At 47.5% G+C, this 17,279-nt stretch overlaps 4 protein-coding genes across 4 annotated transcripts in view; 1 reads left to right on the plus strand and 3 right to left on the minus strand.

The window, feature by feature from the left end:
• Positions 1-2,144: 2,144 nt before the first annotated feature.
• Positions 2,145-3,406, minus strand: Asppvi_009194 (putative C6 finger domain protein; the record flags this gene model as incomplete). The annotated part of the gene is made up of 3 exons (XM_043305052.1): positions 2,145-2,803; positions 2,866-3,198; positions 3,283-3,406. 3 exons carry the CDS (start codon positions 3,404-3,406, stop codon positions 2,145-2,147), a joined length of 1,116 nt encoding a protein of 371 aa, XP_043160987.1.
• A 6,749-nt stretch (positions 3,407-10,155) lies between these two features.
• Asppvi_009195 (uncharacterized protein) lies at positions 10,156-13,318 on the minus strand (the record flags this gene model as incomplete). Its single annotated transcript, XM_043305053.1, has 2 exons — positions 10,156-13,014; positions 13,076-13,318. The coding sequence occupies 2 exons, from the start codon at positions 13,316-13,318 to the stop codon at positions 10,156-10,158; spliced, it is 3,102 nt and encodes a 1,033-aa protein (XP_043160988.1).
• A 730-nt stretch (positions 13,319-14,048) lies between these two features.
• Asppvi_009196 (dienelactone hydrolase family protein) lies at positions 14,049-14,990 on the minus strand (the record flags this gene model as incomplete). The annotated part of the gene is made up of 4 exons (XM_043305054.1): positions 14,049-14,656; positions 14,727-14,774; positions 14,831-14,901; positions 14,962-14,990. The coding sequence occupies 4 exons, from the start codon at positions 14,988-14,990 to the stop codon at positions 14,049-14,051; spliced, it is 756 nt and encodes a 251-aa protein (XP_043160989.1).
• Positions 14,991-16,406: 1,416 nt separating this feature from the next.
• The window catches only part of Asppvi_009197 (putative MFS transporter Seo1), a gene marked incomplete at both ends in the record, with an annotated part of 1,833 nt that continues 960 nt past the window's right edge, over positions 16,407-17,279 (plus strand). Inside the window, 4 exons of the mRNA XM_043305055.1 lie at positions 16,407-16,563; positions 16,612-16,862; positions 16,912-16,945; positions 17,001-17,236. Coding sequence (XP_043160990.1) covers positions 16,407-16,563; positions 16,612-16,862; positions 16,912-16,945; positions 17,001-17,236 — 678 coding nt within the window. The remainder of the gene's footprint in view (positions 16,564-16,611; positions 16,863-16,911; positions 16,946-17,000; positions 17,237-17,279) is intronic.

Here is a 17,279-nt window from a genome sequence, read left to right on the forward strand (position 1 = left end):
TCCGCGGCTCCTATATAAGATTGACTCAAAGACTGAGACGTACGCAAAAGTAATCTGAAGTTTATCATCACTCCACAACCGCATGATAAGGCGTCACGGAAGGTGATAGCTATTGAGGGTCCATTGCTGCTCTCATAGACGCAAAGAACCAAACCAGTCATCTCAGCCCAGTAGGATCCGGGTCTGGTTTTGTATGCTCGCCCTTTGTTTCAGACCGAAAAACCAAGCCCTGCTCTGCGATAACTCTGCATGTTAGACCCCTGAGCGTTGGAGATAAGACTATGATTTGCACCCGACAAGTCACGTTAGGATCCAGGCTTGTCCCGATACCCTGCAATCCACACGAGCAATAGGAATGCGCCGCAGGCAGTTCAGCGTCCTCAATGGCTATGAGGTGATGTCGTTATCAGGACAATGCCAAGGGTAAAATCAGGGAGAGACTGAGGCTGTTTTTGCGTATCTCTTCTTTTACTGCAGATCTTCTCCACTCAGACCCCAGATACATCTATCTGATCTCCATGCGGTGGACTCGATATACCTTGGAATCCTCTCTTCCATTATCGTTAGATCTCAATGGATCAACTGACTCATTTCAATTGCACGCAGGAAAATTGATTCTATGAGACGTTATCATATCTCTCAGCGGTTCATCGAATGAGCTCGCCGAGATCCTGGTACAGATTACAATCCCTGCTCTTCTACGAGATCCTCCTGATAAGGAGCATGCTCCATTTATTGGCATCTCAGCTTGCTAAACTGATTATATCCTCGACTAACAACCATCTTCTCGCCGCCGCGTCTCGTGCCTATGGCATATGATCAACTCCAGATCCTTATGCTTCTACACTTAGGAACATCTAACGATCTCTACATAGAATTGCAAGACACAGGCGTTGAGTACTGAGGATTCAACTGTCATGCACCCGAAACACAACCCAGTAGCTTACTGCAGCACTAGACCTTACAAGGCCAAGGGGTAATGGTGATCGATGAGCTTTCTCCGCGGACGATAACGGCCCCGATATTGGTCAATTGTCCGTATACTGCAAGCCCTAATGCAATGTAACGTTATCTAGGAGCAGATAATGGTTGACAATGCCATTGATCAGATCTATTCCTCGCTAGTATACATATCTAATCTCAAGTACATATGAGTAGTGATTGATATATCTATGCTCCTCTGTCCTGTTCTGTCATCTATCCTTAGTGACCTACGTTCTCACCTGTCAACTAGACATTTGTGAGCTTCGATTGAATATCATGACTTGACCCTCCCTTTAACGCTGTCCAGTCACGACATTTGAGCCGATGCTGGATAATCTATAAGTTGTTGTGGGTTAGGAGCGTCACATATTGTAGCCAAATCTGGACATTGCACGAATGAGGCCATACAAGACAGGACAGCAAATAAGCAGACCCTTGAAGTTCCAGTCTCAACACCTATCTGATCCCTGTACGGGTACTGCTGGACTAGATGATATATAGCAGATTCGTCACCCGTTCATTTATTTAGCTTCTAATCTAGCGATGTATGCAATGCAGCTTGGTATCATATGACATGGCAATTCGAATTCTCGACAAGGGGATAAGGTAAGAAAGTCTATACAGTTAAATTCAAACATGAGGTAGATGGAAATGGTTGTAGTCAATGTCATGAAACAGGGATATTGTGACAATGATGGTGAACACCATATCTGAGTGAGATCCGACAGGCCGTGAACAGAGGTATGGCAAACAGCAGGCTTAATGGGTCAGTGTTTGCTTGGGCCGACCTCGTAGAAGTAAAACTCTGGCAAACTGATACCTGCCTCATGTCAAAAGATGAAAAATGAAATGTCGAAAGTGAGAAAGTGAGAAATAGGTCGTGAACGAAGGCTGGAACCACATAAGAAATAGAAATGCGAAGCTGAAGACGTCGCCAAGTCTAAATGATATCGCACGAAAAGGTATCGCAATGGAAGAAACGAATGACCAGAAGATGCCGCCCAAAAGATCCTTTTGCGCCCGCTAATGACCAGTGTGCAAGGTGAAAGCCATCACGAGAAATTCGTATGAACAGAGAAGCGAAATAAACGAATGCATGCGTGCCACTGGGTATTATTCTAAAACAAAATCCTTTCTTTGCATCGGTTGTAAAGCAGTGTTCATGTCGGCGGCGGCGGGCCCTGCCTGGGATGACCCATAGGTCCCGAGGGGCTTCCAAATGCCGCCTGCTGTGTCGGGTCTGCCGTATACATAGGATATTGCACTACATTCATCGTCGGCATACCGTTGATATCATGCCATCCCGGGTAGCCCATGGCCGCTGGCTGGCCGGGGTATGACATCGACACGGTTGTCGCCTGTAACTCGACAGGCGGTGGACTCTGAGGATTGACAGGCGGCCCCGGGTATCCCTGACCGGGACTAGTCATCCTACGTTTCAGCTCCGGGTGCACTTGCTGCTGGCTGAACTGGCTCGGATTCGGGTACGAAGCCATCTCCGGTTGTGCCGGAAAGGTCATTGAGCGTGTCGGTGGTTGGGGAACCGGCCAAACTGAACCGTCCGGTTGCATGGCGTACGCCTGTACGGGGCTGATCGGCTGCGATTGGGATGGGACCGTTGGCGTTGTTGCCATTGCGGCGTTGGGAGGCATAGGCACCATATTGTTCGGTCCCGGACTCCATGCGTTAGGAGGCATGTTCATCATCTGGGGCTTCCCCGCAGCCATAGCGCTCAATAACTGGGGGTCAGAAATCGTCGTGTACTCGTCCCACGGAACTGATGGGTCTAATGCAGGTGCTGCCGTGAAATCAGTGGACCCTACAATGTGAGCTTCAGTCAGCAAATGCCGTTGTCAACTCAAGCGAGTCTTGCCTGCCTACCTGGTACGAATGACGACATGGGATTGCCGGGAAAAGAAGTGGCGTGGAACCCCGACGCATCCTGGCTCGCGTCCAAGGGCATGGGTTGGTAGGGGTAGAATGACTCGGAGTGGTCAGGACCTCCGCCCATGGTGGGAGGTGATGAAGAGGTAGTCGAAGGATCTGTTGATGCGCTTTCTAGTCTAGAGTTTGGCCGGGACTTCTTCTCCACGGGAGGCTGCTGGTCAACCGGGAAGAACTGGCATTCCTTGCGCAGACGGATGCAGTTTTCGCATCGACCCTGGGCGTCGTCGGCTGCCACTAGACATCGGATTTTCCGCCGTCGGCAGTGTACTATTCGCCAGAGCATGAGAAACTTGATCGACCGGTAGGAAGAAGAGAAAAAGAAAGGAGAATCAGATTGCGGCGTGCACTCACCACATGCGACTGATGTGCGATGGTATCCCAACTTGTTGCGCTTCTTGTCTGCGGTGGGGTTTTCCATGATGGGTGCTTGTGTATTCGGTAACGATGTCATATTCTGGACCAGGACTGCGGGCATAGCTCCAAAAGGGCGAGAGATGGCGCAAAGATGCCACTGGGCCGAGGGTGCATCAATCACACTAAGACGAAGGAGGGGAGAGTGTGGGCTGTGGAGGGTAACTGCAAGGAACCACGGGCAGAGGCCATGCACAACAGACCAAAACAGAACAGAGAGACTGTCTAGGGTCTATCTAGACGAGACAACGAATGCGGCTGTGAGGTCGAGCTGGAGAATTGGTGAATGATGCGATGCGTTGTTTCGAGGATTAAGCGAATAATTGATGGCCTTGCGACAGTCGCCCCTCCACGTTTCAGCAATGTATTTCTCCACACTCTGGTAGTAGTTGTATTTTCCCGCAACAGTAACGAGCAATCCACGGATATTAATAGATATTAAGTCGTAATAAAGGGCGGTGTTTCAGGGATGATTAGGGTGATCGAGATTCGACGCTAGAGATCGCTCTTCTGTAGGAGTAGTTGTCGACGGCGTTGTTCGCCTGTCCTCGTCAAGTTTACAAAACGAGACAGAGAAGTCGTGGTAGATGTTGCAATCGACGTAGGCACGAGCATAGAGCAAGAGAGGCGTCTGAGGTTCCTCGGCCTATCGAAAAGGGTACATCCACGGGGCGGAGGAAGGACAATAAGGAGAAAGAAGGGAATAAATGATTGGAAAACAATAGTAATGAAATACTGGAAAGGTAGAATGTTCAAGAGAAAAGGGATAGAAGAGAAGAAGAAAGGATAATAGTGGTAATAATAATAATAGGCAAGATACTCCGTGCTGAGTAGCAGAAGGAGTAGGAGAAAGAGGATGTATCTAGTAGGTGAAAAGAGTGAGGCTTCGTGGTCTAAGGTCCCCCGACTGTAATTTTCCCTTTTTTTTATTTATTTATTTTTTCACTTCAATAGATGATGGAGAGAATAATTATAATTATTATTCTGAGGTCTTTTTTTCTAGAAAACCCAGATAGCTTCGAAAGGTTATGATTCGCGCAACTCTATGAGGATTAGAGTGTTGGGTATGTTCCAGTCGAGAAGAATAATAGGTGCCTAAGGAAGGGGGAGAAATTAATTTTTCTTTTTCTTTTTCTTAAAAAAAATTAAAAAAAAAAAAAAAGGGATAAAGTCTGAAGGTAAGTTAAATAAAAAAGAGCGAAATAAGAATAATAATGATATTAATAGAAGAGGAAGAACAAGCAATAAGATGATAGAGAGGCAATGACGATGATGAACCCAGCATTTGGCAGTCTCCTTTACAGTACTACTGAATCGATTCATAGGGCAATTAGAAGAGATGCTGAATAAAGTCCCTGTAGCTAAGGCGATGTCGATATCAAACTAATCATAACATGAAACGCCGACTCTGGAGAGGTAACGGTGCCTAATTATTATTTTTATTTTAGTACCATACTTTGCTGTCCAGTGTCCACAGCTATAATTTCCTTCTTCGCAGCATTCTCGCTTCCAGAATGTGGCAGTGAAATCCTCTTCTGAAGATGGATGACTGATTGAGGTCTGTAAAGCCGTAGGAAGTCCATCAACGCAACGAAATGCATGATTGATGGCTTGTATACTGCGGTCTCTGTTGTTTAAGAGAGAGTACTGCAAAGGTTGAGCCTCGTGAACAAGCTTCAATTCCTTTTTCTTTCGGCATCGCACTATGCCGAATACATGTCAAGGAAGAAACCCCTGATCCCATCAGCGCCGTCGCACGCTCAGCACTGGTTGAGCATGAGGGCACAAACCATGGTCCCCCAAATGGGTGACAGACCTTAAACTACCTCAAGTGGGGAAGCAGCAAACCATGCTTCTCGAAGAAAATGGTCTACGAACGCTATTTATCATAATGATCTCAAAAAGGCTGAATCTTGTCAATCATCTCGAGGTCTAAAAGTTCACTCTGATTCAGGAATCATGATAATCTAGATCTCCTACACAACATCTAACCTCCGGTGACTTTTACCTAGGTTATTCGAGGAGGTTTGGCATCATGCTGGAGGGAGGGATTTCACCCCCATGTCCATGAGTATGTTTGCTGTGAGCTGATTGGTCAAGTGTACGGCCAACGTCGGGGAACTCGGGGATCTTGGCGAATCAGCATCAGAAACCTGGTGAGAGAGATTGCCCACATGGTGAGCTGATCGTTCATTGGGTTGGATCATTTGATGAGTCTGAGGAATTTCCAGAACGGGTCTAGTGGCACAAGACAGCAACATGGACCTTCGAGAAGCCCCTTCGTCGTCATCCTTTGGACTGGGGAATCTGGGAATGGTCCGTGATTGGTGATCCAGAGCAGGGAATGGGCCATGGGTAATGAGGCTTCTACCTACGTGCATTTCAGGTGTCTCAACTGTCATCAGGTCACCTGTTCCTGCCTGTTCCTGGATCTGTTCAAAGGTGAGGTACTCGTCATTTTCAAATTTATCAGCAGAAGTGCATCTCTTGAATATTGGAATAGAGCAATCCTATCACTAAGGTAGCTACCATTGCAGTAGGTTGGATGGATGTAAGTAATAGCAATTGTAGCCATAACATATGAAATGGGAATGGACGATGAAACAAGACCACAGAGTACCGATCTGTCAGAAAGGGGTGGGCCCCAAAGTCAGTGTTTGATTAAGGGTCAAATCTGCATCCTAGCGTGTCCGGTGGGTTCTTGGCCAGCGAATCTCAGCTGTATGAATCTGTAAGGGGTAATGACTAAGAGATGTGTCTGTCACTCAGTCCCCAGTGCGCACAATGCAAAATTCAATCTATCCATAAGCTGAAGAGACAATTTTGTGTCAAGGCAGCACTGTTCTTGTTGATGTCATGTCCCAAGGGAATGGTCTGAGTTCTCGACCCACACTTATCTACATAGTATACTCTGGAGAGAGGTATACCAACTTACAAAGTAACCAAGGCACAGCCTGATATCTCGAAAACTTGATTCACAGAGAGTAAAAGATAAAACGAGATAATATAGGACCGCTTTATTATTGTAGTATCGAAGCTGGACACTATGACCAGGTCCCGATGTAACCCCTAATGAGATACTCCATAGAGAACAGTATGAGCAGTTCATAAGAGTAATACCATGTCAACCCGTTAGACATCCAGCAATCTCAAGATCGCAACCTTTACTATAAATACCTATCATACCCACAGAACCAATGAGCACATTACCAAGTCCCAGTCCAAAGTCCAGCACTAAGTACGTACCCACAATACGCGCAACCCATATTGCTTGGCTCTTCTCTCCCAGACTCAGGGTCCTGTTTCGTACCACCTTCACCTCATACATGCGTAGTTTAAACGCGATTCTCGACTCTAAATGGCCTAGTGCATGCACATATCTGAAACAAAGTCTCTTTGCAACGATTGCAAGAATGCGCAGGCGAAATCCGGATTACGTCAGCAGATGTCTGGTTAACTACTTTCAATTTGCATAGGGATAAATCATTGCATTTTTAGAGTATTTATGTGTGCAGAATAAACACAGTACAGGTTTATGGCAAAGGAGAGGGTCGCGTGGATGTTGCTCTTTTCGTCACTTGCTGCGAGTTGCGTGCTAGTGGGATCGGAGACTGATATACGTAAGCGAGATCGTCTCAGAAATTGCGATGAACACATCTGGTCGGTTCTCCAGTCGCTGTTCATTTCCTGGAATTTGCGAGTCGCTTCTTCCAATTCAGTAACCACCACCATGACTTTTATCATTACTCTGTATTATTCAGCGCTTATGCATAGACTGTGGGCTGTGGACACATTCCAGCAGGAGCACTACTAGTGCCACACCATCTTGACTCTTGCGCCATGATCCTTCGTCTCTCCAAAGAACCAATAATGATGACCGCATCCTTCCAGGCTACGGAGTAAATCGCTCTATTTCGGCTGATTGCACAATTTGGTCTCTTCTCCGACTGCAGGTACATAGAAAACCGCACTACGCACCACAAGCGAGCATGCAGCTCGCAATCCTCAGCATCATGTCTCAGGAGTCAGGGTAGTTGCAGGCCATCTGTCCAGGATTGGCTTCGCTCATGTCGCCTTTTTCATTTGCGATTTTGATGAGCGCCACATGGCGTGTATGTTAGGCCCGCTAATATCCGACTTATTTCCTCTGTAGGTATCTCTTCATGAGAGGAAGAGACCAGTGTCAGATTCAGACTCAGATTCAGAGCCTGCAGTGGTGCATCTTGCCAGTAGAGCCCACTTCGACGTGGATGGGTCTGTCATGGACTGACTGATGGGCAATGGACGACACCATGGTCTTGTCTCTGGTGCCCACGTGCGCAGTCAATTTCCGTTGGGTAGCCATTTGCCCCTAACAGACCCTGAACGGTTGGGAAAAATAGTCAGGGCTTTGCGCCGGAAATTACTCCGTAGTCTACTTGACAATAAATGAAACTGGCGCATGCTTGTATGCTGTGTCCCAGAGGAGGCTGGTGCCACCTCTTTCGGTATCCTAATCTTCTTTTGTTTCTAAGGGTCTGTTTGTGCTCGCCATTCAAGAGGTACCGGAATTTTTTGGAAAATTATTTTCCATACAGATAGGACTACACCAGGGTACTGCTTCAGCTCGTGGAATCAGAGTGATGGGGCTTTCGTAAACTGGCTGGGCGAACTTGTGTCTTCACACTTTTGAGGTTACTCCGAAATAGGCCCTGGACTAGGTACAGAGTGTACGCGACGGAGAATTTCGAAGCCAAAGTGCTGTATCCTGGATAAATAACGCCATGCAAGTCCGTAGAAGCTTGACTTGCCATTGGTGTGTGCCTTTCATCATTCTAACTACATATGACTAAATTCTCCGCACCGTATTCCTCGTGTGAGAGAACGTCGAGCGCCCCAAGCGCGAAATGTCATTTATTCAGGTTTCCTTGCGAGCCTATGACTTGCAGACCGGAAGATATCTGCGAGAGGAAGCCTCTTGGCGTCCCCATAGACTCGATTGGTGCGTCTGTCTGAGGCGCACGCCGGCCTGTTTCACCATCTTCGGGCACTTAACTGCATGCAGACATGCTCTGATCAGATTGACTGCTCCTCCTCCACCCTTACGTGTCTTTCATCTTGATAACTAAAGTGTCCTGAACGTGGCATCTGAGTCGGTCCAATCGCATGCCTTGCTTTGATGTCCGAAGGGGAAGGTTGCATTTTGGGTTTGAGACCGCCCTTGGTCATGCACCTTGTGGCCCAATCTTGTACTCTCATATACTCTGGTATGTTGAGTAAGTAATGTTAGTATGGTGGGGCGCCGAACTGCGTAGAATTAGGATGAACTCCGTGCCATTATCATTTAGGGATATCTAATAGACTGTAACCATCAACATCAATTCTTTACTAAATATCTATACAGCAATATGACTCCTTCTACACCTCCTTATTTCCAGCTAACTAGAGATGAGCGCCTGCAAATCCTAACTCTGCACTCACTAAATATGAAATATGAAGATATTGCAAAATACTTAGGGGTTTCTATACATCAGGTCCAGCTAGCCTGCCAGGCTGGTCACCCTACCCCTTCTAAAAGGTCTGGTCGGCCGTTAGCAATGAAAGATGAGGAGATAGACTATCTTATAGGGTTTATCACCTCATCAAGGTATGCAAGATACCTTACTTATAGAGAATTAGCCTTACATCTTGATCTAGGCTATTCTCAATGGGTAATTAGATCAGCCTTACTTTCTAGAGGCTATCAAAGATATATTACTTGAAGGAAACCACCCCTATCTCCTAAGAATAAGCAGAAATAACTCCTCTAGGCATAAGAGCACCTTAACTAGTCTCCTAGTTAATAGGAAGCTATACTATGGACTGATAAAACCTAGGTAAATCCAGGTTACTATATACATACATGGGTTACTCACTGTAAGGATAAGGTCTTCTATAAAGACTATATTATTGAACAGCGCCCACATAAGATAGGATGGATGTTTTAGGGCTTATTTTATGGAACTACTAAAGGCCCTATAGTATTCTAGGAGAAGGAATGGGGTATAATTAATGCTTAAAGCTATATTTAATATATAGTACCTCTTATAACAGAGTATATCCATCACTATCCTTATCTTTAACTAGTACAGGATGGTGCTCCAGGCCATGGTGCTCAGTCTACTATCCAGGAGCTTGAGAGGAATAGAGTCTATATAATTAGATAGCCCCCTTTCTCACCTAATCTTAATCTTATTAAGATAGTATAGAATTAGATGAAGAACTATCTTCAGGCGAATTTCCCTAAATATATGACTCTATCTAAGCTTAGGATAGCTCTTAGAGAGGCCTGGGATACTATTCCACCTAATTTTCTGCAAGATCTACTAAAATCTATGCCTGAAAGGTGCTATGCAGTCATTAAGGCAGGTGGTTGCCATACTAGATTTTGATATCATTATGCGTGGATATAAGGGCGTGGAAATAGGCTAGAAATCCATCTTTACCTAATAAGGGAGTGATTTCCAGTGGAGCGTACTAACATTATTTATGCAATATACCATAGTACACCACACTCCTCGGATTCTCCGCAACCTTATGGTTGCATTGGCAATATCTTCGAGTTTGCCCCGTCTAAACGATTAACCGGTTAAAGGGGCTGCCTGGGTCAAGATACTTCCATCTTTCCGCGTTCTCTAGCTGTGATTTCATCATGACCATGCCCTAACAGGCTACTATAGATAATAAAAGATCTTGTCTTGTAGAAGCTGCAGATACCATAGCGACTCTCACGAACTCAAAAATCAAGATATTAGTCGCCGTCTAAATGAGCCAGTTCTCCCAGCTGGCAATTCCCTAATCACCCACGCGAATGACCACTTTAACCGCAAGAGCCCGAGCTTCTCTAATGCAGCACCCTAGACATGTCCGCCCAGTTCGACCGATGATGGCGTCGTAGCCCACAGAAGCACACCATGATCTAGCCAATGCTTCCTTCTCAGCAGAACGACGAGCATCGACAATGAACACTTCGTCAACCGTCAGATCAAAGCCTGCATGCTCAAAAGCCTTCGCTATCGTTGATGCCTCGGGACCTGGCAAGGCATCTAGTGCAAGATATTTGTACCTGTATGAGCTCGGCAGTGGGTGGCCTGGAAGCCGCCCGTACTTGAGAGAGAAGTCTTCGGCGGCAGACAGCGACCGCGATCTATCGCGTTCGTCGTCTTCGCTATCAAGTGACGCATGGTGCTGGTATGACGCTAACCCTGGAGGCAAACGACACGCATGCGACGTCACAAAATTGACGTTATAGGTTAATGGGAAGGAAACATCTGATGTGGCCGTGCTTGAGCCCGACTTCAGCGAGAAGCTCATCGTTGCTTTGCGGGCCACCATTGCATGCTGGTTTGAATTTCGCCGCCCTTCCTCTGTAGAAAAAGTCAAAGCATTAAACTTGACATCCACCGGTGACTTTGCCTCAGGTAAATCGTCCACCGGCAAGGTAAACTCGCCACTAACCAACGACCCCAGTCCCAGCGGTGTCGACTCAACGGAGATCTTGTTTCCTTGCTTGATACGTGGTTTCCCCAGACCATGGGGCGGCTCACTGACGATCACCTCAAACCAGGTATCGTCAAGGGGCTCCTGGGTTTGACACTCTTTGGGGATGGTCGTGCTGCCGATCCAACCCATGCACGCCTTGGTTTCCTTCAGGGCGGCGAGCACTCGTCCAACAATGCATTCTTGACTCCACCAGCTCTTTCCATTGAGAGCAAATCCTCCATATAGGTTGGCCACCGATCCGAGTCTTGCAGTGGCTTTCGGATCATTTTCTAGTATCGTAGCCATGAGCAAGTGGTTGATCGCCTTGCCAGGAATCACAAAGCCAGAAAGCCAGCACCTCGTGATCCAACCACCCATCGTTGACTTAGGATCGCTGGAATGACCGCTGAGGGTTACTAGGCGGCGAGTAGCGAGTCTTTTAAACATGTCGTGTCCGGTGGTTCCTTCCGTATGGTCCTCCACTGAAGCATCACGCACAGGGCGGTTAAACATGTCCGTGAGCTTTTGGTCCGAATCCCCGTGCTGTAATCTCGATGCGAAGGTTTCTCTGAGCAAATCAACACGAGGCCAACCGATATTTTCGGCAAACGCCAAAAGCCCTTCAACTTGCTGTTCGATATGAGTGGGTGTAAGTCTGAATATCCCGTGAACGTCGGAATGAGGTGAAGGTGGGACAGGATGCCTGCGTGTTATGCTATCAAAGAATGAAAAGCGACGAGCCTTTTGAGCCGACTTCTCCTGGGTTGACGGCTGCGACGGGGAGTTCGACACTGCGACGGATTGGCAGCCGCCCCAGGAGATCTTGAAACTGTCGAAGAAGCGACGCACCACCACCAAGTCCCAGTCAACTTTAGGATTGCGTAGCTTATCGAAATGGTTCACATCTTGAACCGAGACTGTGACATCCCTCGAGCTCTCAACCAGCCCAACTTTGACAATGGCGTCCAGGCGAAGAAGTAGCTCCGCGGCGAGGAGCATCTGGATCAGAAACCATTTCTGTTCCAAGCCCGGGTGAGACCAGGGTTTGTGAATGGTACTTGGATCGAAGAAGTCAGCGTCCACATGGGGAGGAGCTTCCCAGAGAAGCTGTCCGATGCGGAAACGCCACTCGACGAGACTGAAGTCGAACCATGCTCCTGGTGTCGCTAAAACCATGGTCAACGCCTTGATCTCAGCCTTGAGGCCATGCGTGCTGTCGAGATCCATGAGCATGCATCGGGTTGGGTGATGAAGAAACTTGGTAAATAAATCGCTGTGGCGTGCATGCGCGCTCTCTACATCGAGAATCGTTTTCTGCGTGTTCTCATACAATAGCTCGTGACGCAGGTTTCTCAAGGTCTCAAGGCGGTCGACCAAGACCTTAAAATTGATATCTCGCAGACCAATCTTTTTCCAGGCGGTCGGGCCGTCTCCAAGAAGCATTTTTCGATCATGTATAGTACCGTCGACGCACTGCGAGTAGGGCTCATGGTAATGTTCCAGAAGTTCGTCAGCCTCAACTGCTGGTAGGTTATGAAGGTGCAGTAGATTAACATGCAGATGGGGCTTTCCGGTGGGAACGAATCGAACGGAATCAGCCACTGGAAGCTCTAGATAATGGCGAAAGCCCACAGTTCCCGGCTCGATCCCGCTCATAGCAAGCATGTTGGGGACTTCGAATACACCAATATCGAAGGTAGCTCTCTTTGATGCACTGGTTCTTTTCCAACTGTCTAAGTTGAGAGGAGCGTCACCTTCAAGGAATCCTTCGGGGACGGGGAGATGGGCATGAAGGGTGCACACGGTATATGAAGGATGAGGAAGACATTTTCTGTCCCATAGATGCTGAATCGTAGGGTCGTGGTCATCCCATGGGAAGATTACTTGCGGATACCAGAGTCCATGCTTGCCCTTTTCTAGAAGGAAGTACGGTGCCCCGGAAAATATGGCATGAATATCATCTCTGCTGAGATGAGTCTCGGCCGAAGGCTTTTCGTGAACATGTGCCTTGTGAGATCTAACAAGAGCGTCAGTGGGAGAATTTGACGCATCCTGCCGTTCGCCGTGCTCGTCCGAATCATGTGTATGTTTCGTTCTAGAAGAACCCGAGGAGTGATCTTCTCGGCCTGGGTTCTTTACCAGCTGCGCATTCGGGGTCGTGGTAGATTTACCCTTGATAGAGTATTTAGTATACAGCGTTGGCCAGAAGCGCTACGAGTCAAGTAAACCTCACATTTTCGTGTTTCTCGATTGACGCGCGAGGTACATCCGTTGCCGGCAAATCTTCTGTTGCTGACGCAGCGCCATGTTTCTGAAAAAGGTTACGCAACGTGTGTCTGCCAGAAGCGCTGTAATCGCGACTATTTTGCTGCGAGAAGGAAGCTCTCCTAGGCGAGCTCTCGGATGCATTGCTCGCGCCGGTATCAGAAGGCGCCGCATTCGAAACTGAACGACGCCTGCCAGATAATACATGCATCTTGGTCTAGGTCAATTTTCAGTATTGATGGGTACCAGGGGCACTTGCGAGTCGATGGATATTGACAGCTTGATGAGAAGAGGGGCATGAGGTTTCAGATTACTTACGCTAACGTTGGAGAGTGGCGGTTATGTCGTTCAACCCATCATAACCTCAGCACAATCATGTAGAGACAAAAGGATCCTTATATAGTCACAATAATCTATGGAATATTGATAAGGAGTTTAAAGCCTGATGTCATGAAAAAATTTCGACCAGACATGAACATGTTGAATCAAATCGTACGATCAGATGTAGGTATAGCCACCTGATCGGCTAAAGGACACTTCGATGTTTTAAACAAGACTAGAAAAAGTGGCGACCCTCCATCACTGTTTGAATAGAAGAAGGTCGCACAAAAAGAGCCAAGAAGAGACAAAGCAAATATTAATCGATGCTTTGATGGCTTAACTGTTGCAAGGAGTTTGAGGATGAGAAGGGGAGAGCGAGCCGCGGATAAACGATGACGTTGATTTTCGGGACCGAGGTGGAGTATTCGGGGCCCCTTTCCGGATCTGGAAGTCTGGCTCTATCACAGCTCTGGTTTGCTGGCCACGCGATGGAGTTATTGTGATTTAGATACTATGGAAAGCATGGTAGAAAACTGCCGTGTTATTATTCATCATTTTGTCTCGTCATTCATATATATTAGGGATAATAGCATTACGTCCTCCATCATAGCTCTGATCTTTTAAGCATGCTTCTGAAGGAAGCTCAAAGCAGTCTTGTAACCTCTCTCATACTCCTTGCGGACTTCTTCATCTTCAAGGTTCGACCGAGCCGCCATCCAGCCGTGGATCTGGGTAGGGAAGGTCTCCACATAATGGTCAACCTTAAGGTTGGCACCGAAAGCCTCGACGTCCTTGGGCTTCTCGTCCTTGGAAGCCAACATGGCCATGGGAATAGTGACATTCTTAGCATCATTGGGATCAACCATGGCGGGATGGCACTGCACCGCGGCCTTGAACTTAGTATCCTTGGCAGAGGACAAGCATGCGATCTTTCCACCCCAGCAGTATCCGAGGATAGACCAGGACTCAAAGGCCTTGCCGTTGGGAGCGAGCTTGTTCGCTTCGTCGACGAAAGGTGGAATCTTGGGCAGGTTTGCTGGAGGTGCAGCCTTGGTTTGGAAGAAATTGCCCAGCTTCTCCTTGTGTTCTTCGGTCTTAGGAGGGAACCAGGTGATGTCGGCCGGTTGGCCCTCAAAGAAGTCGGGCATGAAGACACGGTATTTCTGCTCGCTCGAGGTAGCGAGGATATCGGCGCCTTGAATTGTCTGAGGGAAAAAGCCGAAAATGTCTGTTTTCCAAGCCACTCTTAGCTGTTTGTCTGTGGGCAGAGACGGATGAACCATTGGACGATTACCCACCGTAGACGATGAAGATGGCCTTGGAGGCAGAGTCGGGGCCAGTAACGTCTGAACATATGTCAGTGACTCTTTTGCTTCCAGTTCTAAGTTTACAATTGACCTACATGTCTTCATTCCATTGATTGTTTTGTATTCACCTTTGCCCTTGTAGCCTTGGGCAACGATGGGAGGGATACTGAACATGGTCAGCTTGAGGCCACTCTGGTATAACAACGCCAATTGAAAAATCACGTACGAGCAGCAGGCCTTGCTAATGCCGGACATGTTGGCTGATGAACAGTGGAGCGGTCTGAATGCGTTAAGGGAGCGAGGTTTCACGGATGAGAGGAACGACCTTCGGAGAGGGGTAGTTAGAAGCTGTCCGCAAGGCATGAAGGAATGGAGAAGAGCGCAAACGCACAATGGTATAGCTCGGAACGGGTTCGCGATCGATAAAAGCAGTCGAGCACCGTGTTCAAAGACCGGAGAGAGAGGTAGAAGGTTGGTTAGGAGAGGAAATGATGATCTGGTAGCTTTGCTTTCCCCATCGACCCCGCTGGATCGACGTCATCGGAACGACACCCGGCAATTCCGCTCTCTGTTTACCCGCCTGCTCTTATTGCTGTCTTTCCGACCGCGGCTACACATTGATTGGATTGATTCGTTCAAAACAATGAACAACAGAAAGTTCAAAAAAATACATGCGGTCATGGAGATGTCAATGAATGGCTTCTCTCGTAGATATGCCGTCCAGGCTTCTGGTTCTGTTTGAGCTCGAAGGTGTCTTTTCCACCATCCACCCAAGGTAGTTGATTTGGATGAACACGGTCGTCGAAACACTCAACATCTAGGTCAACAGGACTAATGAGGCGGTCGGATATGAGAGCTCTAAGCTTCGAGGTTGAAGAGGTCCATGCTGGCGATAATGAATCTTTCCTCGCTCTAGTATTGCCGATAATATGTATCCGCGTCACATTCGAAAGCCAGTTGCCTTTCAAAGATTGCGCTTCTCATTCTCCGAGGACTTGGCTAGACGCTAATCTTTGGCCAAGAAATTGAATCTCTTGATGCTCTCGGTGAAGAATTCAAGATATGAATCAGCTCCTCTATCCATATTCGATTTCACTGGCAGCGTGCGTATGATCGTATTAGTATCTGAATTCCTCTCCATTTTGATTATCTCGATTGATGAGGAATCATGAAGGGGCAATTGGGAGAAAGAAGATACACCATCGTCGGCCCAGATTCCTGCGCGAGCGCTGGGCGAGATATCTTCAGTCAACCAGTTAAGCATCGATAATGAGAAGTCAAACTTGACAGATGATAAGGCTTAGCGAGTGGCGAGAAAGCGAAACGAGCAGTATGTGCTTGGATCGCATTGCGCAGGCTAGACAAGCACGTCTTATCCCCACCTTCTAACACGATGCTTGGCTCTCCAATTTGTACACAATATGTTCGTCCACCAAGGCAACGTTCTGTGCGTCAAAGCTCTGGAGATAGGAAACTTCCACGACCTGTCGAGCATCATGTATAGGTCGTCACGCCATTACTATCGGGAGTGGCATCTTTGCAATGGAGTCGATATATTATCCCTTCACAGGTTTTCCATCAGACCTATCGTGGCCCCGGTAGAACTATCCTTCTCGATCATCAGGCTAGCAATAATCGCCGGGGAATTCCATTCGCAGAATAATTGCTGCGATGGCTTCAGAGCAACGCAGAAAGTGGTATCACATCAAGTGGTTTGCAGACGATGACACGAAAGAGGAACGGCAGCTTATCCTCAAGCTGGATCTTCTGATTGTTCCATATGCCTTTCTTGCGTACTGGACCAAATATATAGACCAATCCAACATAAGTAGGTCATCAGTGAGCCCTACTCGAACTAGACTAATCCTATTCTCAGACAATGCATATGTTTCGGGTCTTTCTGATGACCTAAAACTGCATGGTAATGACCTCGTTCATCTGCAGACAATGTACACCGTTGGCGCGGTTCTGGGTCAAATCCCCTTCGCATATCTCTTCACCAAATTTCCAATGTCCTGGATTATTCCAGCTTTGGATATTTCATGGGGTGTGTTTACGCTACTGCAGTATCGAGTGACATCGTACGGGGAGTTGATGGCTTACCGATTTCTCGTCGGGTGGTTTGAGGTTTGAAATCTATCTATGATTCTGCTAGGGTCTCAACTGAGCGAGCCAGGCTGCATTCTTCCCGGGCATGCATTACATTTTCGGTAGGTAAAATCTGCAAACCTTGAAAAACGGACCAAACTCACATTTGCCGTCCAGGATCTTGGTATCGCGGGGATGAAATCGGCCGTAGAGGCGGCTGCTTTTATGTCGGTCTCACTCTCGGAACGTTGACATCGAGCTTAATCCAAGCTGGCACGTCGGCAAGGCTTGACGGCGTCCATGGCCTGGCAGGGTGGCGATGGATGTACATTATCTGTGCAATCATCACCATTCCCATTGGCTTGCTGGGATATCTGATCTTACCCGGGACTCCTGACAAGCCGAATAGACTAGTTCTCAAACAAGCAGACATCGATCTCGCCAAAAAGCGACTTC

This window comes from Aspergillus pseudoviridinutans, assembly GCF_018340605.1.
Source record: "Aspergillus pseudoviridinutans IFM 55266 DNA, scaffold_6, whole genome shotgun sequence".
NCBI classification, from domain to species: domain Eukaryota; kingdom Fungi; phylum Ascomycota; class Eurotiomycetes; order Eurotiales; family Aspergillaceae; genus Aspergillus; species Aspergillus pseudoviridinutans.